Here is a 26,951-nt window from a genome sequence, read left to right as displayed (position 1 = left end):
CACCAGTCAGAATGGCCATCAAGAAAAAGTCTATGTAATAAATGACTATCAAGGGGGTGTGGCAAAAAGGGAACCATCCTACAATGTTGGTGGGAATGCAAACTGCTACAGCTACAATAGAAAACAGTTATGGAAGCTCATTTAAAAACTAATAACAGCTATCACATAATCCAGCAATCCCACTCTTGGGCATATGTCCAGAAAAGATGAAAACTCTAGTTCAATAAGATATACACATCCCAATGTTCATAGTGGCACTATTTATAATAACAAAGACATGGAAGCAACCTATGTGTCCAGAGACAGATGAATGGATAAAATTAAGTATATACAGATATTGATATATGTCTACATATATCTATGTATAAACACACACACAAAGGACTATTACTCAGCCAAAAAAAAAGAATGAAATAATGCCATCTGCAGCAACAGGAACTGAGAGATTTTCATACTAATTAAACCAGAATTAAATACAGAATTAAGTCCAACAGAGAAAGACAAATATCATGTGATACCACTAATATGTGGAATCTTGAAAAATGACACAAATGAACTTATTTACAAAATAGATAAGACTCACAGACATAGAAAATTAAACTTATGGTTACCAAAGGAAATGGGGGCAAGGGAGGGATACATTTAGGATCTGGGATTTAACATACACTCTACTTATATAAAATATATAAATAACAAGAACGTACTGTATGGCACAAGAAACTATACTCAGTATCTTATAATAGCCTACAATGAAAAAGAATCTGAAAAAAAACATATATATAATTGAATCTCCTTGCTTCACACTTCAAACTAACACAACATTGTCAACTGTACTTCAGTGAAAAATTGAAAAATAAAACGGTTAAAATGGCAAAGTTTATATTACGCACATTTTACCACACTAAGGAAAAGGAAAAAAAGGTTAATGCCCTATAGGGCAATAAAACCATGACCTTCGGGATTATCTCTTCTAGAAGGACAAAAATCATCTGTAACTAGTCTTCTGCAAAGGAAAATTCAGCCTAGAGTCTAAGAATTACATGATAGATAATAATGAGTTGAATAAAATTATCTTCCCCCAGAGAGTGGCTTTCACTTTTCACTTTCATGCCTTGGAGAAGGAAATGGCAACCCACTCCAATACTCTTGCCTGGAGAATCCCAGGGACGGGGGAGCCTGGTGGGCGGCCGTCTCTGGGGTCGCAGAGTCGGACACGACTGAAGCGACTTAGCAGCAGCAGCAGCAGAGAGTGGCTGACTATAGGCAGGCTTGCATTAGACCATTCTCTAGTGAGACTGTGAACACCTAAGTCATCTTCTGCCTCACTAGTAAAGATTTGATAAAAATACCGCTTTAGATAAGATACCAATGAAATCATCTTATGAAACACTAAAAGTAATTCATAGAATTAATTCATTTGCTTAATCATTTATTCAGCAAATACTTATTAAGCACCTACTATATGGCAAGCCCTGTCCTAGATACTGAGGATCCATCAGGGAAAAAAAAGACCAAGCTCCCATCCTCATGGAACTTAAAGTCTACCGAGAATTCATGTTCGGTATAAAAGAATAGACAGTCATAAAAACCATGGCAAAGAATTATCAGAAACCAACCCATCAGACCCTAGAAGAGGGGTCCCCACCTGTTCTGCTGAGATGTGTATGAAGCATGATACTGGCCTGTGGGACACACTTCCAAGAAGTGGGTTCAATTCCTTGTTGTGCTACATGCCACCCGTTTTATCCTACACAGAGAAAGCAGCAAGTGACACAATAGTATAGGAATAACTCAGCTTTTCTCTTTAAGGAAGTATAGTTATCAAAATGAAAATTAGGATGACCCTGGGTGTTATGATACATGCATACAATTAGAAATGATTAAAAACTGAAAACAGAAAATGAAATGAGGAACTTTCCTAGTGGTTCAGTAGTTAGGACTCTGCGTTTTTCACTGCTGGGGGCATGGGTTCAATCCCTCAATGGGGAACTAAGATCCCATGAGCCATGTGGCATGGGCCAAGAAAAGAGAAAACAAAATGAAAGGAAATCTCAGGAAAGTGTAACCCTTCAAATCAATGAATTCCTTTTCACTTCATCTTAACAGCACTACTGCTACCATCCAGTTGTTCTCCCCACCCCCTGACTGTAGCAGGAGAGTGGCTGTGGATGTAACTCCCTGAGTCGAAAGAGGCTGACCACACTTAACTTTTATCAGAGAACTACACTGCCCACCTCTATCAAAAAGAGCAATGCAAGTGGAGAGTAGCTAAAAGTGTCAACAATTTGCAAGCAGAACCCAATCAAAACAGGCTCCTGGGAAGCAAATTTGTCAGAATCTTTCAACCTTAAAATGTGCAGGATAACCTAGTGTAGACTCTGTGACGTGCCACATGGATGCCTTCTTCAGGGCCAACACACCCTTTTCCCCACAGCTGTGCACCCTCAGCTGTGACCCTCACAGAGCGTTGCCCCAGCCCCAAAGGGCTCCACCCTCCCCACCAATGATTGGCTGATGCAGGGAAAGAGGAGGCGAAAGACAAGGTAGCGAACAGGCATGTAAATAGCCTCAGTGTAATATTTAGTTTCTTTTTTCAAAAAAAAAGGATCTGAAGTAAATATGGTGTAAAGTAAAGATTTGATAAAGCCAGTTGTTAAGACAGGAATATTATTAACTCTCTATCTTGCCTGTGTGTTTAAGTGAAGTGAGTGAAAGTCGCTTAGTCGTGTCCGACTGTTGGCAACCCCATGGAATAGTCTATGGAATTCTCCAGGCCAGAATACTGGAGTGAGTAGCCTTTTCCCTCTCCAGGGGATCTTCCCACCAACCTGTATGTTTAAAATACATCATAATTTTCAAAAGACCAGTGCACATGGGGGGTAAACGGGCATCTTTGTGCTTATTCAATTCCTATTCCCATCACCAGGAAGGAAAATTGTGTTTACTGAGCACCCCTATATGCCAAGCACTATGTTAGCTGATTTTCAAACTCTGAAATAGGAATTAACTTACATGTTCAGCAGGATGTCATTTTTTTCAAGGATCTTTCTAATGATTCTTTAAACCTTTAGATGTTTCTCTGAAGACCTATAAGATCTTCTAGAACTAACACTAAAAAAAGATGTCCTTTTCATCATAGAGGATTGGAATGCAAAAATAGAAAGTCAGGAGATACCTGGAGTAAGAGGCAAATTTGGTCTTGGAGTACAAAATGAAGCAGGGAAAAGGCTAACAGCGTTTTGCCAAGAGAATGAAATGATCATACCAAACACCCTCTTCCAACAACACAAAAGACGACTCTACACGTGGACACCACCAGATGGTCAATACTGAAATCAGATTGATTATATTCTTTGTCTGCAGCCAAAGACAGAGAAGCTCCTTACAGTCAGCAAAAACAAGACCGGGAGTTGACTGTGGCTGAGATCATGAGCTCCTTATTGCAAAATTCAGGCTTAAATTAAAGAAAGTAGGGAAAAACGCTAGACCATTCAGTTCAGTTCAGTTCAGTCGCTCAGTTGTGTCCAAGTCTTTGCGACCCCATGAACTGCAGCACGCCAGGCCTCTCTGTCAATCACCAACTCCTGGAGTCTACCCAAACCCATGTCCATCGAGTCAGCGATGCCATCCAACCATCTCATTCTCTGTTGTCCCCTTCTCCTTCCGCCCCCAATCCTACCCAGCATTAGGGTCTTTTCCAATGAGTCAACCCTTCGCATGAGGTGGCCAAAGTATTGGAGTTTCAGCTTCAACATCAGACCTTCCAATGAACACCCAGGATTGATCTCCTTTAGGATGGATTGATTGGATCTCCTTGCAGTCCAAGGGACTCTCAAGAGTCTTCTCCAACACCACAGTTCAAAAGCATCAATTCTGCGGCGCTCAGCTTTCTTCACTGTCCAACTCTCACATCCATACATGACCACTGGAAAAACCATAGCCTTGACTAGACGTACTTTTGTTGGCAAAGTAATGTCTCTGCTTTTAAATATGCTATCTAGGTTGGCCATAACCTTCCTTCCAAGGAGTAAGCGTCTTTTAATTTCATGGCTGCAATCACCATCAGCAGTGATTTTGGAGCCCAAAAAAACAACAAATTGGGAAAGACTAGAGATCTCTTCAAGAAAATTAGAGATACCAAAGGAACATTTCATGCTAGACCATTAAGGTATGACTTAAATCAAACCCCTTACAATCATAGAGTGGAGGTGACAAATACATTCAAGGGATTATATCTAGTAGACAGAGTGCCTGAAAAACTACGGACGGAGGTTCATAACATTGTACAGGAGGTGGTGACCAAAGCCACCCCCAAGAAAAAGAAACGCAAGAAGGCAAAGTGGTTGTCTGAGGACGGCTTACAAATAGCTGAAAAAGAAGAAAAGGGATAGGCAAAGGAGAAAGGGAAAGATAAACCCAACTGAATGCAGAGTTCCAGAGAAAAGCATGGAGAGATAAAAAGCCTTCTTAAGTGAACAATGCAAAGAAATAGAGGAAAACAATAGACTGGGAAAGACTAGAGATCTCTTCAAGAATAGTGGAGATACCAAGGGAATATTTCATGCAAAGATGGGCACAATAAAGGACAGAAATGGCAAGGACTTAACAGAAGCAGAAGAGATTAAGAAGAGGTAGCAAGAATACACAAAAGAACTATAAAAAGGTCTTTATGACACAGATAACCACTATGGCTTGGTCAATTACCTAGAGCCAGATATCCTGAAATGTGAAGTCAAATGGGCCATAGGAAGCAATACTACAAACAAAGCTAGTGGGGGTGATGGAATTCCAGCTGAGTTATTTCAAATTCTAAAAGATGATGCTGTTGAAGTACTGCACAACAAATTTGGAAAACTCAGCACTGGCCACAGGACTAGAAAAGGTCAGTTTTCATTCTAATCCCAAAGTAAGGCAATGCCAAAGAATGTTCAAACTACTGTACAATTGCACTCATTCCACATTCTAGAAGGAAATGGCAACCCACTCCAGTGTTCTTGCCTGGAGAATCCCAGGGGCAGAGGAGCCTAGTGGGCTGCCACCTATGGGGTCACACAGAGTCGGACACGACTGAAGCGACTTATCAGCACATTCTAGCAAGGTAATGCTCAAGAGCCTGCAAGCTAGGCTTTAGCAGTATGTGAACCGAGAACTTCCAGATGCACAAGCTGGGTTTAGAAAAGTCAGAGGAACCAGAGATCAAATTGCTAACATTCATTGGACCATACAAAAAGCAAGGGAATTCCAAAAAACATCTACTTCTGCTTCATTGACTATGCTAAAGCCTTTGACTGTGTGGATCACAGCAAACTATGGAAAACTCTTGAAGAGATGGGAATACCAGACCACCTTATCTGCCTCCTGAGAAACCTGTATGCAGGTCAAGAAGCAACAGTTAGAAACTTATATGGAGGAACTGAGCAGTTCAAAATTGAGAAAGGAGTATATTGTCATCCTGCTTATTTAACTTTCATAAGAGTATATCACGCAAAATGCCATGCTGGATGACTCACAGCTGGAATCAAGATTTCTGGGAGAAATATCAACAACCTCAGATATGCAAATGATACCACTCTAATGGCAGAAGGTGAAGAAAAACTAAGGAGCCTCTTAAGGAGGGTGAAAGAGGAGAGTAAAAAATCTGGCTTAAAACTCAACATTCAAAGAACTGAGATCATGGCATCTGGTCCAATCACTTCATGGCAAATAGATGGGGAAAAATGGAAACAGTGGCAGACTTTATTTTCTTGGGCTCCAAAATGACTGCAGATGGTAACTGCAGCCATGCAATTAAAAGACACTTGCTCCTTGGAAGAAAAGTTATGACAAACCTAGACAGCATATTAAAAAGCAGAGACATCACTTTGCTGGCAAAGGTCCATATAGTCGAAGCTATGGTTTTTCCAGTAGGCGTGTATGGATGTGAGAGTTGGACCATAAAGAAGGCTGAGGGTTGAAGAATTGATGCTTTTGAACTGTGGTACTGAAGAAGACTCTTGAGGATCCCTTGGACAGCAAAGAGATCAAACCAGTCTATCCTAAAGGAAATCAACCCTGAATATCCACTGGAAGGACTGAAGCTGAAGCTCCAATACTTTGGCCACCTGATGCAAAGAGCCTACTCACTGGAAAAGACCCTGATGCTAGGAAAGATTGAGGACAGGAGGAGAAGGGGGCAATAGTGGATGAGATGGTTGGATGGCATCACTGACTCAATGAACATGAGTGTGAGCAAACTCCAGGAGATAATGAAGGACAGGGAAACCTGGAGTGCTGCAATCCATGGGATCGCAAAGAGCCGGACACGACTTAGCAACTAAACAACAACAACCAGGTTCTATTCATAGTCAGACATGCCATCAGATTTCATTCTAATGTCAGACGTCTGGCCATCCTGCTACAATTTAAACCTGTCTCCTTAGTGTGGTGTTCAAAACATGCCAAAGCCTCTTCTGAGTCCTCATGGAAAATGTAGGGAACTCCCTCCTCGGCTTACCTGAGCTCCCTAAGATGCACATGATCTGCCCACTCTCAATGTACAAGGAGACATCTTTGAGGATCTGCCTGGTCCACTTCTGTCGGCGAGATGCAATGTCCCACCAGGGCCCCACATGGTAGCTTTAAAGGAAACCACACAGGGGAAAGGCAGCATAGAAGATTCCAGACCCTTTTCCCCCAGTGCCAGTCCTGGCTCTGCCCAGCCCAAGTTCTCTCTGGACAGGCTCCTAAGTGTGGTTTAGCCTCAGTGTCCTCTGTAGAGCCTGGCAGGTAGTGACAGAAGATCATCTCTGTAAAGACCTTTCTGGCAGCTGCTCTGAATGCCAGCTCTCTTTGGCTGGATAACAGATGGCAAACAGGACACTGTTTATTCCTTCAATTGACCCTGCGTTCCTTCACCCGGTTTCATTACACCTTGTATGCCCAGTACCCCCATTTTCCAAGCCCTCATCATCTGAATAGGGCAGGTTATAGACCAGGGAGACACGAGGGGAAGGGGCAAGAGGCAAAACACAGGGGCAGGAGGCAGGGCACAGCTTCCAGTCCCGCTGTGGGCAGGAGGAGGGGCTGTTCACAGTGGCTCCTCAGTTCCCTCTGGCAGCCCTTCCCCTCTCCTCTCTCCACCTCCACCCACTAAAGAGGGAGCCCAAGCCTCCCTGCATGCCCCCCATTAGTGAGGAAAGCCAGCAGAGGGCAGAGGCCCACTCCCCTCAGGCCACAGCTGCCCCTGACCATGGCTCAAAGCTCCCAGCAGATGAAAGAGGCGCCTCCTTACCTGACACTGTACGAGGCATGGAAAATGCCCAGGCTGTGTCGAGGCTTTGCAGGAACCTCCTCTAGGAAGCACTGGGAACTTCTGTTTACTTGGAGTTCTGAGGACTCCCCAAGAGTCAAAAGGGGGAGTTCGCCCATGGCCAACAAGCAGCAGAGACTGGTGGATTTTCTGGCCTGACCCTCCCTGGAGTGGCCTCCGCCAAGGAGTCAGTGGCAGACTGTCCTGCCTGCTCCTCACCTGGCCCTGGGGCCCCTCCTCAGGACTTCCCAGCGGCAGGCCTGGGCTTGGTCGTGGATGCCATTATCTGATGTACCTTTAGCCAGAGTGTGTCTGTGTGTTATCTCGACAGGGGACAGAACACACAGCCCGTGTTTGTGGGAGGGCTTTCCAGAGAGGAATGCTGGGAGCCAGACCAGAGGTTGCCCGGCTCTGGGAAGCAGACAATATTGGCCCTGGTCAGCAGCAGCTAAGTCCAAAGGAAACTGCAGAGTCGAAGCGCAGACACCGCGGCATCCCATGGCAGAGGAAGCCCCAAAGGACACAGGGCTGGAGAGCAGCACTGCTCCCCAGGATGACTTGGTGAGTGATGTGGGGTCACCAGAGTCCTGGTGGGTGGGGGGCGAATCAGACTCTTCTCTCCTTCTTAAGGAACTTTCAGTCCTAACTTACCACCAGGTCCACAAGCAGCAGGACTCTGCTTCCAGGGCATCAAAGGGCTGAGGGAAGCGGGGGTCAGGGGTTGGGGGGGTTCTCTGAGGTCACTTCCTGCTTGAAGGTGGCTCCTGTAGGGAAATGATATCGTGTTTGTGACTTGGGCTGATCTGGCTCTTTTCTAAATGCGGCTCCATCACAGAAGGGCTTCCCTGGTGGCTCAGTCGGTAAAGAGTCTGCCTGCAATGTGGGCAAGCTGGGTTCAATCCCTGGATTGGGAAGATCCCCTGGAGAAGGAAATCGCAACCCAGTCCAGTATTCCTGCCTGGAGAATTCTATGGACAGAGGAGCCTGGTGGGCTACAGTCCATGGGATCACAAAGAGTCGAATATTACTGAGTGACTGACACTTTCACTTTTTCCATCACAGAAACGTCCTGGGGACACTGCAATGTCTCCTCTGTCCCTGTGGCTATCAAGTTCAGAGACTCAGTGGCGACAAACTGATGAGACAGGGTGGCAGAGAACCTTGTGAGAACATCAGAACGTATGCCCCAAATACAGCTACAGCAGGCAGTTGTAAGATCCTGGAGAGAGCTGGAAGGAACAGAGGACAGCCAGGGGACCAACAGGTCCAGGGTTTCTGTCCTCATTTTACATGAGAAATGTTTGCCTAAAAAAAAAAAAAAAAATGGCCTTTGACTGAAATCAGGACGTGGGCAGGGTTTGAAGCAAGAGGTGAAATCAGAACACAGAGAGGAAGCAGGTCCCCACCCTCCATCGCCACCCCACCCCACTCCACTGTTTGATCCGTCTTTGGTGGCCTGTGAAGGGGTGAGGGGTGGAGACAGACAGACTGAAGGACTGAGGACTCCACGCCACCTCAGAAGGGCCTCAGGCCACCCAGACTAGCCTTGAGTTGCTAGGACCTGACTTCAGCCAGGCCCCAGGAACCCACCCTCTCAGTCAGCTCTCAGCCACAGCAGGTAACCACTGTGCTCTGGGAATACCCCAGGGAACCAAAGTCTGCCAGGAAAGGATTCCTGGAAGCCCTGACTGCAGTGTGTACAGCCTGAATAGGATACAAAATCTCCAATGATTTTGAAAAGGACACTTTCTAGAACGTCTGACAATTCAGACACCACAGCTTGGGATGCAAAGAACTGCCTGCATATGACATCCAGGAAGGGGTGCAGGCCCTGCCATTTTCAATTTCCTTTCCTTCACTCCTGTTCCTCAAGGTGCCAAGTGACAGTCTGTCTCTAACATTTATGGTGCCCAGAACAAGAAGCCGAGGGCTATGTATCCTATGTCTTTGTTGTTGTTCAGTTGCTAAGTCGTGTCCAACTCTTTGCAACCCCATGGACTGCAGCACGCCAGGCTTCCCTGTCCTTCACCATCTCCTGGAGCTTGTTCAAACTCATGTCCATTGAGTCGGTGATGCCATCCAACTATCGTATGTTCTGTCGCCCCCTTCTTCTCCTGCCCTCAATCTTTTGGGTCTTTTCCAATGGAACTGTATCCTATCTCTAGATACTTAAAAATTATCAGTCAAGTTAAGAGCTATTAGGAGAAGGCAATGGCACCCCACTCCAGTACTCTTGCCTGGAAAATCCCATGGATGGAGGAGCCTGGTAGGCTACAGTCCATGGGGTCGCTAAGAGTCGGACACGACTGAGAGACTTCACTTTCACTTTTCCCTTTCATGCACTGGAGAAGGAAATGGCAACCCACTCCAGTGTTCTTGCCTGGAGAATCCCAGGGACGGCGGAGCCTGGTGGGATGCCGTCTATGGGGTCGCACAGAGTCGGACATAAAATAGTTTCTATCCTCCTAAGTTGACATACCTTCTTCACAATGTGGAAGGCCAGATGTAAGCCAAGAAATTCTAGGACTTGTGGCTTCCAACACAAGCCACAGCCTGTCTCCCTTCTCTGCCCACGCTCAGCACCACACATGATCTCACACACCCCTGCATGGCCACCCCACCCTGCCCACACACATTACATCCACCCCTCCACAGACAAATGCCCCTCTGACATGGGGTGCCCCAAGGGATGGGCTGAGGACAAGGTTCACACAGCCCTGGGAGTGGGCCTGAGGCCATCTGGGAATTTGGGGGTAGTGAGTACCCAGAGTGGCAAGTGCCCTTGGCCCACAGACTCCTCAGTCCATGGGCAAAAGTCTGGCCAGAGGAGGACAAAAAGGGCCCAGGCCTCAGTGCAGAGCCTTCAGCACATCACTGCTTTCCCAGGGCACAGCCTCTGCATCTGAGAACAAGGAACTTGGGCTCTGCACTCCCTGAGTTTCCTCCTACTCTATGCTTCTGACTCAGGAATTTGATCAGAAGTTAATACAAGGAGAAATTACAATGTAGCTCAGCAGGAGCTGAGCTGGTTACCTACAAATAAACCTGCTTTTGCTTTTTTCCATGTCACCTGTCAGAAATTCAAGTGATGATCTGACAGTCATACTGATTAAGGTGTCAGCCGAATAGATATTTAAGCATTTGAAAAATACAGAGGGTTTGTCAAAACCTCAGGAAGAGTCTAACAAATCCTTCCTAGGAGCCAAGGAAAATATTTCAAAATGGAACAGAGGCAGCCCCCGCCCAGCCACAAGTTCTCTTCTGAAAGTTGAGCTGCCTGTGGTGGCTGGGGCCCCGGGCTGACCTGTGCCTGCCTACTGTGCCCAGGGTGAAGAGGGGTTGGAGGAACCCAGGAGCAGGTAGCACACACCCCTCTCCTTTATTTTTGTTCTCATCCTGATGCCTCTTTCCCCAGGGCCCCATCACCCTTCACCTTCTCCAAGCATCTGCCTGGAGAGTGGAACCCCCTAGGCTTAAGGTCACCACCACAGCTTGCTCCAGACTCCAAAATGCCCAACCCTTTCTCGGCAACTCTTCCACCTCCAAAATCTAACCTGGTGAGCTTCTGGCCCAGGTGTTCATTGTGGAGCTAACTCATTCCTTATACCAACTAACACCCCCCCTGCAGACATTTACCTTTTAAAAATAAGCAAGTAGGGACTTCCCTGGCGGTCCAGTGATTAAGACTTCGCACTCTGAATTCAGGGGGTGCAGGTTTGATCCCTGGTCAGAGAGCTAAGATCCCACATGCCTTGAGGCCAAAAAAATCCAAAACATGAGACAGAAGCGATATTGTCCAATAAAGACTTTTAAAAATGTTCCACATTTTAAAAATCTGTAAAAAAAAAAAAAAAAAAAAAGCAGGATGCATGTTAGCCTAAGTGAGTCTCTCAGTAATGGATAAACTTTCAGATGATTTAACCAAATAAAATGGGAAAACTAGGAGGTGGGAATGCTGGTGGCAGAGGTGGGGAGGGAGGGTCAGGGCTGACCTCCCCAGGAGTTTCATTCTCCATTTCCGAGGGCACAACCCCCTCACCTCCAGCTCCTCCAGCTCCTCCAGCTGGGAGGACTCAGGACTTCCCCTCATGGACTCCCTCTCTCAGCTTTAAAACCTATTTTTAAATATTTCAGACAAAGCAGTTTAAAGAACAGTGAACTCCCATACCCATCATAAACTTCCCAATAGCTTTGAAAATCATCCCCCCTCCCCAACCTGCCCAGGACCTTCTCTCTCCCCCTCAGTTACTCTCCCCTACCCCGTATTCCTTCCTACACCCCAAAGACAATCCTTCTGCTGACTTAGCTGTTTATCTTCCAATGTTTTTCTGTATAATATACGACCTTGACTGTTCTGGTTCAAACATTAAACAAAGTAAGTAGCTCTGGTTGGCTGTTTCCACACTCTCCTGAACTCTGGGGGCTACTCACAGTGGGCTTGCAGCAGACCATCACCCATATTTATTTCCCTCACCTCCACTGGGCTCAATGTCATTTTTAAGGGCCTCTTACCTCCACCATTGCAGGGGTGCTTTAAAAAAGACTGTTGGGTATTATTTTCATGTAAGTCCCAAGCTATGTTGTGTTCACTTAAAGCACACATGGACACTGTGTGCACAGTGAAAAGACACCTTGATCAGGCATGTCAAAGTCATCATGCCTCTGTGTCTGGCCTGTGTTGCTCCATCCTCAGTGTCTCATCCACTAAACTCTAAGCTTCCCAAAGACTGTCTTTTGCACAGTCACACCCCAAATTCCAAGCCTAAAGCATGTTGTGGGCCTCCTCGTGTTTGCTGGATGCTTGATTGACTGATCGAAGGAATGTATCAGTGGGGGAATAGCAGTCCTGAGGGGAGAAGATCGGAATCAACAGAAACTGGTTAATGAATGCATACTTTCCCTGCACTACCTCAAGGAAACAAAACTTGAATGCATTTTTAAAAAGCAGAAATCTCTTAAGGCAAGTTTTTCCTTGTTTGGGCCTCAGCTATTTAAATGATTGAACTGATAAAACAGAAGGAATTCAGATCTGCAGATGGTGAGTATCATTCACATTATCAGCTGATACCATGAAATACTGATTTGTTTGATGTATATTCAAATAAAGCGGGCTTCCCTGGTAGCTCAGTTGGTAAAGAATCTGCCTGCAATGCAGGAGACCCCAGTTCAATTCCTGGGTCAGGAAGATCCCCTGGAGAAGGGATAGGCTACCCACTCCAGTATTCATGGGCTTCCCTGGTGGCTCACATGGTAAAGAATCCACCTGCAATGCAGGAGACCTGGGTTCGATCCCTAGGTTGGGAAGATCCCCTGGAGGAGGGCATGGCAACCCACTGCAGTATTTTTGCCTGGAGAATCCCATGGACAGAGGAGCCTGGCAGGCTACAGTGTGTGGGGTCACAAAGAGTTGGATACGACTGAGCGACTAAGCACAGCACAAATAAAGCAGCCATGGTTATGTGAACACAACATGGCTTGTGACTTACATGAAAATAACATCATCAGCAAGATGATGACGATGAAGAGGGTGATGATAACAACAGTGATGACAGGGACTTACTCTAAAATCTCCCAACAGTATTTTGAAGAGCTTTGTTGTCCAAAATCCTTATCAAGATAAGATGCAACTTTTCTAAGAGCAATGTCTTCACAAGTATTGAGCACTAGCTTGTTGACAACTGTTTTCCTCTCACATGCTAGGTACAGAAAGTCTGGGATGAGATACTAAGCCAGATTCAGGAAAGGGAAAGTTAAAAGGCCTTTTCTGAACACAGAGGCTAACAAAGCTCTCTCCAGTCCAGGGTCTGGGTCTTGTTCACGATAGGTTACTTGGATCAGGTTCCAGCAGGACCTGGAGGGAAGCCCCACAGTTTTCTCTGCAGAGAAGAGAAGCCCTGCCCTCATGCATGCTCCCCTTTTTTTCTCAGAGCCCTTGGGCTCCTCCTGCCTAAATCCATCTTTTGCCCACTTGGGATCTCATCCACACTAGCTACTGCTCTCACCTCTCCAGGTCTCCTTCCTCCTAAGTCCTCCTTCTAAAGAAGCTCCTCATCTGTCATGTCTCCCAGCAGGGCCTCCAGGACAGCGTGTTCTCCTCCGAAAGTGACAACAGCCTGTACTTCACCTACAGTGGCCAGTCCAACACCTTGGAAGTCCGAGATCTCAGCTACCAGGTAGAGACACACCTGAGGACAGGTGGGAGGAGCAGACAGAGAGGGCCAAACAATTCCCCAAGCAGAAGGGAAGGGTGAGTCCCAGCTGGAGGCCCTCTGCCCCTAAGGTGTTCAGGCTACACTGATGCCTCATGTGCTGGGTGCAAGCACTATGGAGACTTTCCTCAACCACACATATTGGAGCTGAGGTTGATGGGCATGAAAAAGAGAATGAGACCTTTGTTAAAACATAAAGCCAACCATGTGACCCTGTCTGAAAAAAAATCGCTAAAACTTATTTTTAACTTTATATTTTGAAATAATTTTAGACTTCTGAAAAAGTTGCAAAAATAGTGCAGAATTCTTATATACCCTTTGTCCACCTTCCCCTAATGTTAACATCTTGCTTACCCATAGCACAGTGATCAAAACTGAGACATTAACCACAGTATAATACTATTAACCAAACTACAGACTTATATAAGATGTTATGGAAAAGCCCAAATGAAATTTTCAGCCAATCTAATAATAGTGCACATTATAGGTCTGCAGTGAGGATTAAATGAGACAAGGGAAATAATAAACAGATGAACACAATGTCTTGCACACAGTAAACACTTGATAAGTTATTAGTAGATCACTGTTGAGTGAAAACATTGTTTTGGCCCATGTTGTGTTTTTATTTCTGTTCTGCTATTACACATGCTTCCCAACTGTTCTCTTCAGACTTGGAAATGGCAGCTTCAGGTTCTCAGCATAGTGGAGCCCACCTCCATATCTGACAGAACCTGGGTGGGGGACCCCCTCAGGCCTGTTGTGTTTTGGCAGGAGGATTTCTCTTGGAGGGAGGTGAACAGAAGTTGAAGCTTTCTGAGGAACCTTTCTGTGTCTCCCCACAGGTGGATCTGGCCTCCCAGGTACCTTGGTTTAAGCAGCTGGCTCACTTCAAGATGCCCTGGACATCTCACAAGGACTCCTGTGAGCAGGGCATTCAGAACCTGAGCTTCAAAATGAGGAGTGGACAGATGCTGGCCATCATAGGGAGCTCAGGTATCACTAGGGGCAAATAGCGGGACAGGGGGTTCTCTGTCTCCTGGGATGCAGAGCAGTCCCTCGAACACATGGACGCTCCTCACAGAACTTTGCTGAGCAACCGAACAACACAGCAGAGTTGTGAGAGCACAAGTTCCAGGTGCGGCAGAGCTGGGTTCAAATCTCAGCTCGTCCATTTACTAGCTTTCACGAATCACAAGTAGGCTTCTTGCAGCTGCAGCCAGAGCTCTGATCCTTCATTAACATAGGGGTAAGTCATTACCAGCGCATCAGGCAGCTTTGGAATTGAATGCTCTTTCCAGGGGACTCCTCCACCGCAAGGAACACTCATTCATTGTCCTCCCCTCCCCATCAGATTCCTGTTTCAGTCAGACAGTGGGTAGGCACAGCCCCTGCCACAACTCACGTCTTGGATACCCCAAGTCTTAGTTCAACCTTCAACCATCGGCAAAAATTCAGATTTCTGGAGTGCTTCAAAAAGTCACTTCCACAAGCCAGACTTAGAAGTGTAGAATAAGCTGGAAGGGGGCTTGGAGAACAGAGTTCTGTTCCCCTCACAGTATTCTACCTTTCCTCCTTCTGACCACCGTGAAAACTTCTTTAGAGGAGGTCTTTCTGCCCCTGCATCATTCACCCTTCATTTAACAGGTAAGACCAAAGTTTAGAAAAGAGGAATGATTTACCTAAGGACATATATTTAATGCAGAATAAGAACTAGAACTCTGGTCTCCTGGTTCTCAGATGTTTAAAAAAAAATTCAACTGATTAAAGTTTAAAGATCTTATTAGTTTTATTCAACAATTCATGAATTGGGCAGCATCCCACCTGGCAGAAAGTATTGTGTGGACTGGAAAGTTTATTTGGATTTTTCCATAAGATGTTAGCTACAGCCCAATAGCTTTGGTGTGCATGCTAAGTTGTTTCAGTCATGTCTGACTCTTTGCCTGCCAGGCTCCTCTGTCCATTGGGTTCTCCAGGCAAGAATACTGGAGTCGGTTGCCATGCCCTCCTCCAGGGGATCTTCCCAACCCAGGGATCAAACCCACGTCTCCCACATCTTCTGTACTGGCAGGTGGGTTCTTTACCACTAGTGCCACCTGGGAAGCCCAGAAGCTCTGGAGAGCTGTACAAAATGAATGATTTTTACAGGCAGAATGAAGTAGGACAAGGAAATTATTCTAGAAAAGGGCTGATTGTTTTAGGCAAGGTCACCTTTCTCTGGGGAACAGTAGGGGTCCATCAGTGATGACCAGGCAATTTCAGATGCGCTGGTTTGAGATTCTATTCCCAGGAGAGATCGAAACTATAATTAAATTGGGTATTACATCTCAGTCTGGGGACATGGAAAGGGAAAGGAAAGGGAAGTCGCTCAGTCGTGTCCGACTCTTTGCGACCCCGTGGACTATAGCCTACCAGGCTCCTTCGTCCATGGGATTCTCCAGGCAAGAATACTGGAGTGGTTTGCCATTTCCTTCTCCAGGGGATCTTCCCGACCCAGGGATCGAACCCAGGTCTCCCACATTGGAGGCAGACGCTTTAACCTCTGAGCCACCAGGGAAGTCCGCTGGGGACATGGGGCTTAGCACAAGTTGACTCCACTTGAAGTTTGTTGTTTATTTTTTAAACAAAGATCAAAGACATTTCCCCCTTACACAGTGTCAGAGGGAGCATTTTATACCTTCCAGTTAATCATTTCCAGAAGTAGAGATTACTCAACTTTTTGACCATCTGCTCCAAACTTTTAGTCTTCCGCTGGGGAAGTTCTGTTTACTGTCTAACCAGAGGTCAAATGAGAGGATATGTGCAAATGAACTTTGTCACTGAAATACCACCCAGAGATCAAGTCCTGCCTACTGCTGGCCCTGGCCCTGCAATTCTGATCTAAACAAGAAAAATGTGGAAACTTCACAGGCCAATTTTATTTGTTTGTTAACACCTGGTGGCTTTTCTGGTTACACCTGCTTTTTCTTCATGAAATGAGGATCTAGGGAACACATGGGCCTAAGTAGGCACTTCAAGCTAAGAGTCATCACAGTTAATCCTGACCACCACAGCCCTGTAGCTGTTAGAATCCCTGATTTGTGGTTGAAGAAAGGGAAGTCAGGAGAGGCCAAGCAGGAATCACACACTGAGTGTGTGATTTTCGACTCTAGGCTAGTGTTGTTGAGCTACAGGTTTACTTGGCAGAAATTATTTAAATGATTTCTTAGAAAGGTTATCAATTATACCACCTGTGACTTATATTCTGCCATGCGATTCTCCAGGCAAGAATACTGGAGTGGATTGCCATTCCCTTCTCCAGGGGATCTTCCCAACCCAGAGATTGAACCCATGTCTCCTATATTGCAGGCAGATTCTTTACCATCTGATTGAGGAGGGAAGCATACTCTGCTCACCAAAATTATAATAGTAAAATAAAATTAATTCAAACAGCCCCAGGCATTTAAGCTTCTATAGAATCAGCAGTGGTGCTTTTCCAATGAATAAATTTACTGAGTTGGCGAAGGGTGTTGAATGCCTGTGGGTGTTTTCTCCTAATTCATGGAGGATCTCCCCAAACATACCCTGGCAACCTCCCCTGGAAAGACTACCCACACCGCTCACAGTTTTGTTCAGGAAACGTGGTCTTCCTGCCCCCTGATTGAGAATCCTAAGGTCCCTGTGTTGGGAAAGTCACCTGTGCTTTCAGAGCCTGGATCCAATGATGTCCAGGCTGAGCCAGGAGTAGGGTCAGAACCCTCCCTCTGGCCTCCCCCCTGGCTATTTTGTGCCTCCTAAGTTCTCTTGAATGAGGTGCACCCAGGAGGCAGTGGACAGGTCCCTTTCCACGCTGAGAACCTCTGGTCCGTAAGCAGAAGGATGACTGAAGAGGCTACTTGTTTTTTGCTTTTATGCACTGGGGACATGGGGCTGTAGGCAGGGGGCTGCTTGCAGAAGGCCTGGGAATGTGGCAAGGAAGAGTTGTTGTATCTGTATGTTGGCGCTTTCCCTGTTTAAAAACTACTTGGAAATTTTGCCCTCCAAAAGGAATTTACAATTAAGAAACCAAAACCCTGCCTAGGGGAACTGGACTGAGCTGTTCCTGGCAGCTTTGTTTAAGAACCCTTTCTCAGACCCTAAGCCCTATTTGACTTGCAGTTTAAATGGCCGTCAAAGAGTCTCACAGAATCTCATGGAACCTGATCCATTCGGACACGTTTCCAAATTGATAGCAATTCCTGTGTCATTCAGAAGTGGATGGCGTTAATTTGTATGTAATGGATCTATTTTTTTAAAGAGAAAGTAGAAAGTACTACTGATAAAAATAAGAGTGTAGAGAAATTCAGAACTACTGTGCTGTAGTTTAAAAATCATTTCCACATCTATTACTTCTCTATTTTTTTTCTCCCTGTCTGAAAATAGGTTCCAGTTTTGCATTTTTAAAAGACACCTTATTAATTCTCCAAAACTAGTCTTTCCCACAATGCCCGCTTCTGAGCCAAATGATGGGGAAGGATGAAATGTTGCTGGCAGGTTTGTGAGACAAAAATAGTTAAGCTTCCCAGTGCAATTAACACCAGCCCTGCTTGGGGAAGGGGACATACACTCTGGGCACAGGCAGTCCTGTGACAACCAGGACTCCAGCCTTCTATCACATAGCCACAGGCTGGCCTGACCTGAACACCCAAGATTCCCAAGGATGTTCAAGTTGGCTGCTCCATGCAGGTCAGAGGGCTGTGCCATCTTCCCTAGAGAAGGACAGAGCAGGAAGTGGTGGCTGGAGGGTGTGTGGGCAGCAGAAGCTCCGTTCTCGGGAATATATTTTCTCTTTAATATTTATCTATTTGGCTGGATCAGGGTGGGGGGAGGTTGTGAGGGTGGGGAGAGTGGGGGTGTTCCTAGTTCTGGGTCAGGGTTCAGTTCCCGGACCAGGGATTGAACCTGGGTCCCTTGCGTTGGAAGGCAGATTCTTAACCCCTGGACCACCAGGGAAGCCCCTCAGGGATATTTCTGGTGGCTTCTCAGGTTGTGGGAGAGCCTCTTTGCTGGACGTGATCACCGGGCGAGGACCTGGCGGCAAAATTAAGTCAGGCCAAATCTGGATCAATGAGCAGCCCAGCACAGCGCAGCTGGTGAGGAAGTATGTGGCCCACGTGCGACAGCACGACCAGCTGCTCCCCAACCTGACCGTCCGGGAGACCCTGGCTTTCGTGGCCCAGCTGCGCCTGCCCAGAAACTTCTCCCAGGCCCAGCGCGACAAAAGGGTAACTAACTAATCCCAGTGACCCCAAGAAGCCATGACATCCTTCCCCTGCCCATCCTTCCCTCCCTGACCTCAGGGTCCAGCCATTCCAGGCCAACTGTGAGCAACCCAGCTCACTATCTGTCCATCAGAAAAAGTCCACCAAATGCTCAGCCCTACCCTGTTTCCCCCGTTGTCCCATCTTAGCCCCAAACGTGCGACAAATATTTGCTTACTTGTTTTCCGCTTCTCCGTGCCGGCGGGGAGCCAGGGCATGGCCACAGTCCCAGCAAGTGGTGCCTTGCTCAGCAGTGGGAGCTGCTCCGGATGCGTGGAAAGAATCCGGGAACAAACATTGCATCAGGGAAAATTTAGGCCAGAGCCTTAAACTCAGGCGTCTTTCTACTTTGGAGCCGGATCTGCCTGGCCTGGAGCAGGCCCGCGCAGCCTCTCTAAAGCCCCGGGGTCGCCCTCCCTCTCACCCAGGTGGACGACGTGATTGCGGAGCTGCGGCTGCGGCAATGCGCCAACACGCGCGTGGGCAACATCTACGTGCGGGGCGTGTCGGGGGGCGAGCGGCGCAGAGTCAGCATCGGAGTTCAGCTGCTGTGGAACCCAGGTGAGGCCGGAGGGGCCCGTGTGAGCTGCCTGGCTTAATCCGTTCCAACTGGAGTCCTGCCCATTAAACCAGGCTTCTCTCTGTTGGGAAGGAATCCTTGTCCTGGATGAACCTACCTCTGGGCTCGACAGCTTCACGGCCCACAACCTGGTGAAAACACTGTCCAGGCTGGCCAAAGGCAACAGGCTGGTACTCATCTCCATTCACCAGCCGCGTTCCGATATCTTCGGGCTGTTTGATTTGGTCCTTCTGATGACGTCTGGCACCACCATCTACCTAGGGTCAGCCCAGCACATGGTTCAGTATTTCACCGCAGTCGGCCACCCCTGTCCGCGCTACAGCAACCCTGCCGACTACTATGGTGAGTCAGCCAGGCCAGAGGCATGAAACAGGGCTCCCCTCGACCGCAACCCTGCCAGGAGAGAAACTCTCAGGGGCTTCAGGGGAATAGGACCAAGGATGGAGGCAGGGGATGAGATGGGGTGTATTACAGGCTTCAGTTTACCCAGCATCAAATGCTAGAAATGGCACACCCTTGTGCACATGACTATTAAGAACCTCATGATAGCTCCAAACCATAGGAGATATAATCAAAGAGAGTTTGGGTCGGTTTCTGGAATTATGGTCTTTATTCAGATTCTGTAGGGAGAACAGGAAATTTGGAGTTGGAAGCCACTAGGAAATCTTAAAGCCGTGCCCTGGTTCCCCCACAAAGGCAGGGAACCCAGAGGCTGTGGGTGGGGGGCCCAGGGCACAGACCAGTTCAGTGCATTTTGGGGGGTCTTGACCCATGAATCTCTAGATATGAAAATTGCTGTCAGCACCAGAGATGCCTTCCTGCTTGGGGTCCTGAGACCTCAGCATATGGCCCTCAATTCTTGCGGGGACAGTTGCCTTTCCAGGTGCCCACCTTGAAAGCAGGCCTTGGATCCTGAGTGCTGAGCAGTGCCATGGCTGCTGGACAGGCTGCATGGCTGTACCAGGGCCAGGAGAGCAGCAGCTGTGGTTTGTCCCAAACAGGTCACCTGGGGCCCAGCCTTCCTCCCAGGATGGCCTGGTGTAGCAAGGGCCTTCCCAATACACATGTAGGTAAGGACCAGTTCTTTGAGGGCAGACACTAGGCCCACAGGTGCCAAGCACTAGAGGGTGTCCCTTTGACCGTTGCAGCCCTGCCAGGCCACGGTCATCTTCATCCTTACAGATGAGAAGACTGGAATCCTTGCAGTCAGGTGCAGAAATGGGCCTCTCACCTCCCGTGCTCAGGAGGGAACACCCTTATCCCAGTATCCACCCTCCAACCCTCTGAGAGGACAGGCCACTCTTTCTGGCCCACCAGCTCTCGCCCTCTGCACTCACTCACACTGTGAACTCACCTGGAGGTCACCCATCTGCCTGTGCTCAGATACCAGCTTGGCTTCCTGCCAGTGTGTCATCCTCTGGTCTGTCATCCCCAGATAAGGGGGCAGAGGGCATCTGCCAGCCTGGCCACTGAAAGCAACATACTGTAACCCTAGAGAGAAGTTGCCAGAAATCAGGTGCCCACATCTGGAAAAACAAATCTTTTTCTTAATTTTATATTATCATTTTTTGGTGGGGGGTGGTTCTTGCCCACAAGCCCTGGGGCAGTTGATCCTCACGGATCTGAGGGCATGGCCTGGCAGTGCCCAGAGAATCTGACACTTGAAGTTATGGCCCTACACAGTGAGGGGATCCTTCATGGTTTACAAGGCCCCTCTGAGATGTTTTCCTGCCCTGAGATGTGTCATGAAAATGGGAAGAGGAAAGAGGCAGAGAGGTGAAGAGTGATTCCCCCTGGGCATCTCTCTGCTTCTCTCTGTTCTGATCATCACTTTGTGGTCCACTCTCAGAGGGTGAGGAGTGTGTCCCAGGGTCCCCTCTGACAGCATCGTGGGCCATGAGCACCTGTGGGACCCAGGTCACCCATGGCCCTGTTCCCACTGCTTACAGTGGACTTGACCAGCATTGACAGACGAAGCAAAGAGCAGGAAGTGGCCACCAGGGAGAAGGCTCAGTCCCTTGCGGCCTTGTTTAAAGAAAAAGTGCGTGGCTTTGATGACTTTCTATGGACAGCGGAGTCCAGGGAGCAGGGTGTGGGCACTTGTGTGCAGAGGTAAGGCAATGGGTGGCCCTTGGGGGAGAGCACCCTGCAGAAAGTGGCTGTCCCTACACCCCCATGACACTCTCTATCTCCTGACAGCCCGGCTCCTGACTCCAACCCATTCCAGGCTCCCACTAAGCTGCCCGGCCCCCTACAGCAGTTTGCCATACTGATCCGGTAATTATTTGCCATTTCATCACCCCCGTGGCTCCCAAAAGTCTTAGTTGTATCAAATTATGCCCTTTTAGAGCTAAAGTGAATTTGAAGGAGGAATTTAATTTGAAGAGGTAGGGTCATTTGAAAAAAACAGCACCAGCCCTCTACGTGATACAGAGAACTTCTGTTCCTTTGATTCTTGAAACAAAATCAACATTTCCTTGCTAGCCAGATGCTCGTAGAAACCATCCAGAATCATTGTAAAAAATTAAATCGATATAGGAGACCCTCAAGTGGACAAGGGAAGTTTCCCTGCTACGCGAGCCCTCACAGAAAACCAGATCTGAGTATTTGGTGTGAGCCCAAGATGTTTCCATGCATATAAATATTTTAATATATAAATGAGATCATGCTAAGTCACTTGGTTGTGTCTAGCTCTTTGTGACCCTATGGACTGTAGCCTGCCAAGCTCCTCTGTCCATGGGATTTTCTAGGCAAGAATACTAGAGTGGTTGCCATTTCTTCCTCTAAGGTATCTTCCTGACCCAGGGATAGAAGTCTTATGTCTCCTTGTACATACATCGTTACACTTCTGATTGGCTATTTCCTCAGGATGACTTCCGATTGGCTATTTCCTCAAGATGACTTCTTTACTTAAAATTGCAAGGTGATACAGTGTTGGTAAAAGTCACAATCATTTCCTGAGTACCAACTGTGAGACAGATGTGCTCCTCAGTCACCTCATTTGATCCTCACAGTAACTGTGAGGTGGGCACCACTCTTCCCATTTTACAGAGGAGAAAGATGAGGCTTACAGAGATTACAGGACATTGCCAAGGTCACAGTGCTGGGGTCTGGTGTTCCCTTGGCACCTCTTCTGTTTTTTAAGTCGTCAGATTTCCAATGACTTCCGAGACCTCCCAACCCTCCTCATCCACGGGGCGGAGGCCTGCCTGATGTCCCTGATCATCGGGTTCATCTACTATGGCCACGGGGCTGTCGAGCTCTCCTTGACGGACACGGCGGCCCTCTTGTTCATGATCGGAGCTCTTGTCCCTTTCAACGTGATCCTGGATGTCATCTCCAAATGTGAGTGTGGCCTGCTCTTTGTGACCCACATGCAGGGCTGTGTCAGCCATGCTCTGAACTGGACCAGGGCTGGCCTGAGTTCCGCTGAGCTCCTGGAGAAGACAGGTCTGCTGAACAATTTCGCCGTGACTGCTAAATAAAAACGGAGGGTTGTTTTTAAACGTCACATATTAATATTAGTATGCAAATGAGAACAAATTACCTAGGAGTCTGAGGCTTTTCTCTCCTAGCAGGAGTTATATTGACAGCAATGCACAAGTCACAGAATTATAAACATCTAAATTAGGATCAAAAATTGCCTTTTTTTTAATATATGACATTGAGGCAATAAAACCAGCTTTAATTGTACAAAGAGAGACTCAAAAACAGCAACACTGTAATTTCATTTTTTCATCCTCCTTTTCTCCCCTTTTTAGGTCACTCAGAGAGGGCACTGCTTTACTATGAACTAGAAGATGGGCTGTACACGGCGGGACCATATTTCTTTGCCAAGGTGACTGGTCAGGCTTCAGAGTGAGTGCCACGTGGAAGAGAGGGCAGAAGAATCTTCTCCACATTATACAGAAGTTACAGGGAAGCATTTTGCTCAGTGGTGGGGCTAAGCATCATCTGTGGCTGCTGACGCCACAATCCTTAGGAGAATTTCAGAGACTTTATGAGTCTCTGAGAAATTTTTTAAACGTTTATCAGAAGGCCAGGACCGTGGACCAGGAATGACATTTTTCTGGCCACCAGAAACCTAACAAAGAAGAGGTGTGCAACACCGACACCTAGCATACTTCACCTCTCAAGTCTCTCCACGTCCCTGGAAGGCAGGTTGGAAGGATTGATGCTCCTCATTTCAAAGAAGTGGAGGCTCAGAGAAGTTAAGTGGCTGCCTCCAGGCCACACAGCTACCATGTCTGGGTAGACAGAGTGGGGATCTGAAACCAGGTCTCCAGAGCTCTGAACTGCCCCAGAGGGAGCAAACAGCACCTGCAGGGGGAAGTCAGCAGTGAGTTCATGCTTGTGGGTCCCACATACCTGTGCCCACTAACCCTCTGCTGGCAACCCCAGTCACCACCAGGAGGGAAGGGTGGGGACACTGGGGGCTGAAAGATCAGCAGCAAATAAAGGCACTGGCTCACATCCTTTGCAGATCCTGGGGGAGTTTCCTGAGCACTGTGTCTACATCATCATCTATGGGATGCCCATCTACTGGCTGGCCAACCTGCGCCCAGGCCTCGAGCCCTTCCTGCTGCACCTCCTGCTGGTGTGGCTGGTGGTCTTCTGCTGCCGGGTCATGGCCCTGGCCGCCGCTGCCCTGCTCCCCACCTTCCACATGTCCTCCTTCTTTGGCAACGCTCTCTACAACTCCTTCTACCTCACTGGGGGCTTCATGATAAGCTTGGACAATCTGTGGACAGGTGAGGTCAGCTCTCCTCACCTGCTCAAGCTTTTTGAGGCCTTCTGTGGCTGGATCAGTCTACTTTCCTCTGGCATTGTGAGCTCATCACTTCGGTCCAGCTCAGAGTTGGGAGCAGGTTCCAAAGGACGGGCTCCATGGTGGGGTGGGGCAGATGGCACCCTCTTATACAGCCCGGCTGACACCCAGGGGCCACCCTTGACTCTCCCTCACTACATCACCAGTGAGCCAAATCACTTCTTCCTCCCATGTCTTTCTGAAATGTCCTCTTGCCTTATCCCCCACCCTGGCTCCTATCAGCTGATCTTGGGCCAACTGTGATAGTCTGGTGTCTATGACCTTGGTTCCTCCACGTCTGAACCCTCGCCCCTGAAGCGCTAGCTCCCTAAGGTGCAGAGCCAGTCACTGCTTTGTCTCAGTGGTCCCAGGGCTGCTCACTCCTGGCTGCCTCCACCCGACTCTTCTGAAGCCCCCAATACGCTCCACGCCCTCACAGCTGAGCCTGTGGATCACCGCTCTTCACCTTCTATGGGCCTTTCCTGATGAGCCGGGCAGGGTTCATTGCCTCCTCCTCCTCCCTGAGCCAGGAAGCCTCCATTGGGGTCAGGGTACAGATTCAGTCATCTCTGTAACCTCTGGTGTGGGGCTGCTGCGACTCCAGAGTCCATAGGTTCTATGAAGCTGAGCACGTGCAGGACCTAATGAATTACTCTGTGGAGTTACTATAGGTCAAGCACATGCAGGACACCTAATGAAATTACTCTGTGGAGTTACTGTAGGTCAAGCACATGCTGGACACCTAATGAAATTACTCTGTGGAATTACTGTAGGTCAAGCACATGCTGGACACCTAATGAAATTACTCTGTGCAGTTACTGTAGGTCAAGCACATGCTGGACACCTAATGAAATTACTCTGTGCAGTTACTATAGGTCAAGTGCACGGTGATCCTGCAGCCACTCGGCCCCTCTGTCCCCACAGTCCACGTCAACAGCTTCCCCTCTGCTCTTTCACCCTTTTGTCCTCTCCCCTGCTCTCAGCTCCCTCAGGTGACTTGCTGCCCCTGGGTCAGAGCCACCACGGCCTCTCTGCAGGCTCACTTCCTAGGAAGCAGGTGGTTAGGCCCTGTGAATAATATGAGTCTCACTCTCTCCAGTGCCCGCATTGATTTCCAAGGTGTCCTTCCTCCGATGGTGTTTTGAAGGGCTGATGAAGATCCAGTTTGGTGGGCACGCTTATTACATGGAAGCTGGCAACGTCACCATCCGTATCCCGGGAGACATGGTAAGTAACGCAGGCCTTGGCTGTACATAGACAGCAGACCTCTGAGCATGTTTTTAATGAGCTCACTGATGTCTCTGTCCCCAGATCCTCAATTCCATGGGCCTGAACTCTTATCCGCTCTACGCCATCTACTTCTTTGTCATTGGCATCAGTTGTGGCTTCGTGATCCTGTACTATCTGTCCTTAAGGTTCATCAAACAGAAATCAAGTCAGGACTGGTGATTCACGCCCAGACTCCTGCCTGCTGGTGGGGGCCATTCAGCTGGTGGAGGCCATTCAACTGCACTCCCTTCCTCCCAAGGAGCCCCTTCCCAGGCACAGGGAGGACCAGGACAAAGCTCCGCTACATCCGGTCCACACTGCTGCAGTGGCACAGGCTGGCCACAGGATGGCAGTAGAATAAAGACAGTCAAAAGGGATTTCTGATCACCAGCTAGAGCTTGAGTTTACTGGGAACCTGAAAACCATACCTGGGGGACACCTACAATGTCATTGATTTATTTCCTTTTGATATATATATTTGTATAGGCAACTAATACAAGATGGGAGCAAATTAGGTATGAATCGAGGAGTTAGGCCATGTGGAAACAGTAACATAATAGCTCGTGGAGTATTTGGCCTCATCTTCCAGGGTCCCCAAACACTGAGACATTCTCAATACAGAAAATGACCTAAAACATACCAGCGATATGCCATCTCTTCTTTTTGTGTGATGTCATGTGCCCCAAAAGCTAAACTGAACAATTAAATATTTATTGAGCAATTGCTCTGCGCCAGATTCAGGGCAGAACACTTTTTTATGTAGATCACATTATTCAGTTCTCTGTTAAAACAACCCTTTGTGGTTGGCGGTATCCCATTTTATAGATGAAGAAACAGAACTGTTTACTAAGTAAGGTCCAGGCCTAATATGTAGTGGGGTCACGTGAGGTCAGAAAGGCCTATAGGAGTTAGCGGGCAGAAGGCAAGTCCTGGGCCACTGTAAGGCTTGGAAGCCCAGGAAGGCTCCAGAAGATAAAGAGGTTTATAGACACTGTGTCAGCTCAGCCAGGCCTCTCACAGTACATCTCACCTCTCTGGCTGAGTCTCAGACCAGCCTGGAACCTTTTGCAGTGACTGGTATGGCCCTGGTCATGTGCTTCCTGTCTGAGCTTTGAGGACCAGCTGACCCAAAACAGGTACACAGAAAGCAAGGAGGAAGTTATCCTCAAAGGAAAACCAAAGTCTGAAACAACAGAGGGGGCAAGGTAGATGGTTGGGAGGCAAACAGTGAACTTTCTCCTCGGGTTTCCTAGACCATCACTGCTTGAAGTGGGAGCCCTGGGCCAGCAGCATGGGTCCTGCCTGGGAGCTGGTTAGACTGTCAGTATCTCAGGCACCAGCCAGACCCACTGAATCAGAATCTGTATTTTGGAAAGATCCCCCGGGCTTCCCCGGTAGTCCAGTGGCTAAGAATCCTCCTGCCATTGCAGGGGACTTGGGTTCGATTCCTGGTTCAGGAAGCTCCCACATGCCGAGGGGCAGCTAAGCCCATGCGCCACAACTACTGAGTCCACGTGCTGCA

At 47.9% G+C, this 26,951-nt stretch overlaps 2 protein-coding genes across 3 annotated transcripts in view; one reads left to right on the top strand and one right to left on the bottom strand.

The window, feature by feature from the left end:
• Nucleotides 1-19,254, bottom strand: part of ABCG5 (ATP binding cassette subfamily G member 5) — a 42,044-nt gene extending 22,790 nt beyond the window's left edge. The window contains exons 1-4 of one of the 2 annotated variants that reach the window (XM_081591957.1): nucleotides 18,952-19,254; nucleotides 10,925-11,123; nucleotides 7,271-8,052; nucleotides 6,494-6,615 (exon numbers count right to left, since the gene is read on the bottom strand). In XM_081591957.1, coding sequence (XP_081448083.1) covers nucleotides 6,494-6,615; nucleotides 7,271-7,407 — 259 coding nt within the window. In that variant the 5' untranslated portion in view covers nucleotides 7,408-8,052; nucleotides 10,925-11,123; nucleotides 18,952-19,254. The remainder of the gene's footprint in view (nucleotides 1-6,493; nucleotides 6,616-7,270; nucleotides 8,053-10,924; nucleotides 11,124-18,951) is intronic. The other variant, XM_081591958.1, reaches the window with a different exon arrangement.
• Nucleotides 7,787-26,054, top strand: ABCG8 (ATP binding cassette subfamily G member 8). The gene is made up of 13 exons (XM_081591959.1): nucleotides 7,787-7,849; nucleotides 13,360-13,461; nucleotides 14,340-14,490; nucleotides 18,499-18,737; nucleotides 19,202-19,334; nucleotides 19,426-19,695; nucleotides 21,303-21,465; nucleotides 21,553-21,630; nucleotides 22,499-22,698; nucleotides 23,115-23,191; nucleotides 23,837-24,104; nucleotides 25,260-25,387; nucleotides 25,472-26,054. Exons 1-13 carry the CDS (start codon nucleotides 7,787-7,789, stop codon nucleotides 25,607-25,609), a joined length of 2,010 nt encoding a protein of 669 aa, XP_081448085.1. The 3' UTR covers nucleotides 25,610-26,054.
• The last annotated feature ends 897 nt before the right edge of the window (nucleotides 26,055-26,951 follow it).

This window comes from Giraffa tippelskirchi, chromosome 4 (assembly GCF_054371585.1).
Source record: "Giraffa tippelskirchi isolate mGirTip1 chromosome 4, T2T-mGirTip1v1.2.pri, whole genome shotgun sequence".
In the NCBI taxonomy this organism is placed as follows: domain Eukaryota; kingdom Metazoa; phylum Chordata; class Mammalia; order Artiodactyla; family Giraffidae; genus Giraffa; species Giraffa tippelskirchi.
This window is presented reverse-complemented; position numbering and strand designations above follow the sequence as displayed.

What these genes read in the sequence shown, in the direction of transcription:
- ABCG8 (XM_081591959.1), top strand. Translation starts at nt 7,787, where the DNA reads ATGGCAGAGGAAGCCCCAAAGGACACAGGGCTGGAGAGCAGCACTGCT. An exon ending in GGCCATCATAGGGAGCTCAG is followed by an intron (nt 14,491 to 18,498) that starts GTATCACTAGGG and finishes GTGGCTTCTCAG; the next exon opens with GTTGTGGGAGAGCCTCTTTG. An exon ending in CCTGGATGTCATCTCCAAAT is followed by an intron (nt 22,699 to 23,114) that starts GTGAGTGTGGCC and finishes TCCCCTTTTTAG; the next exon opens with GTCACTCAGAGAGGGCACTG.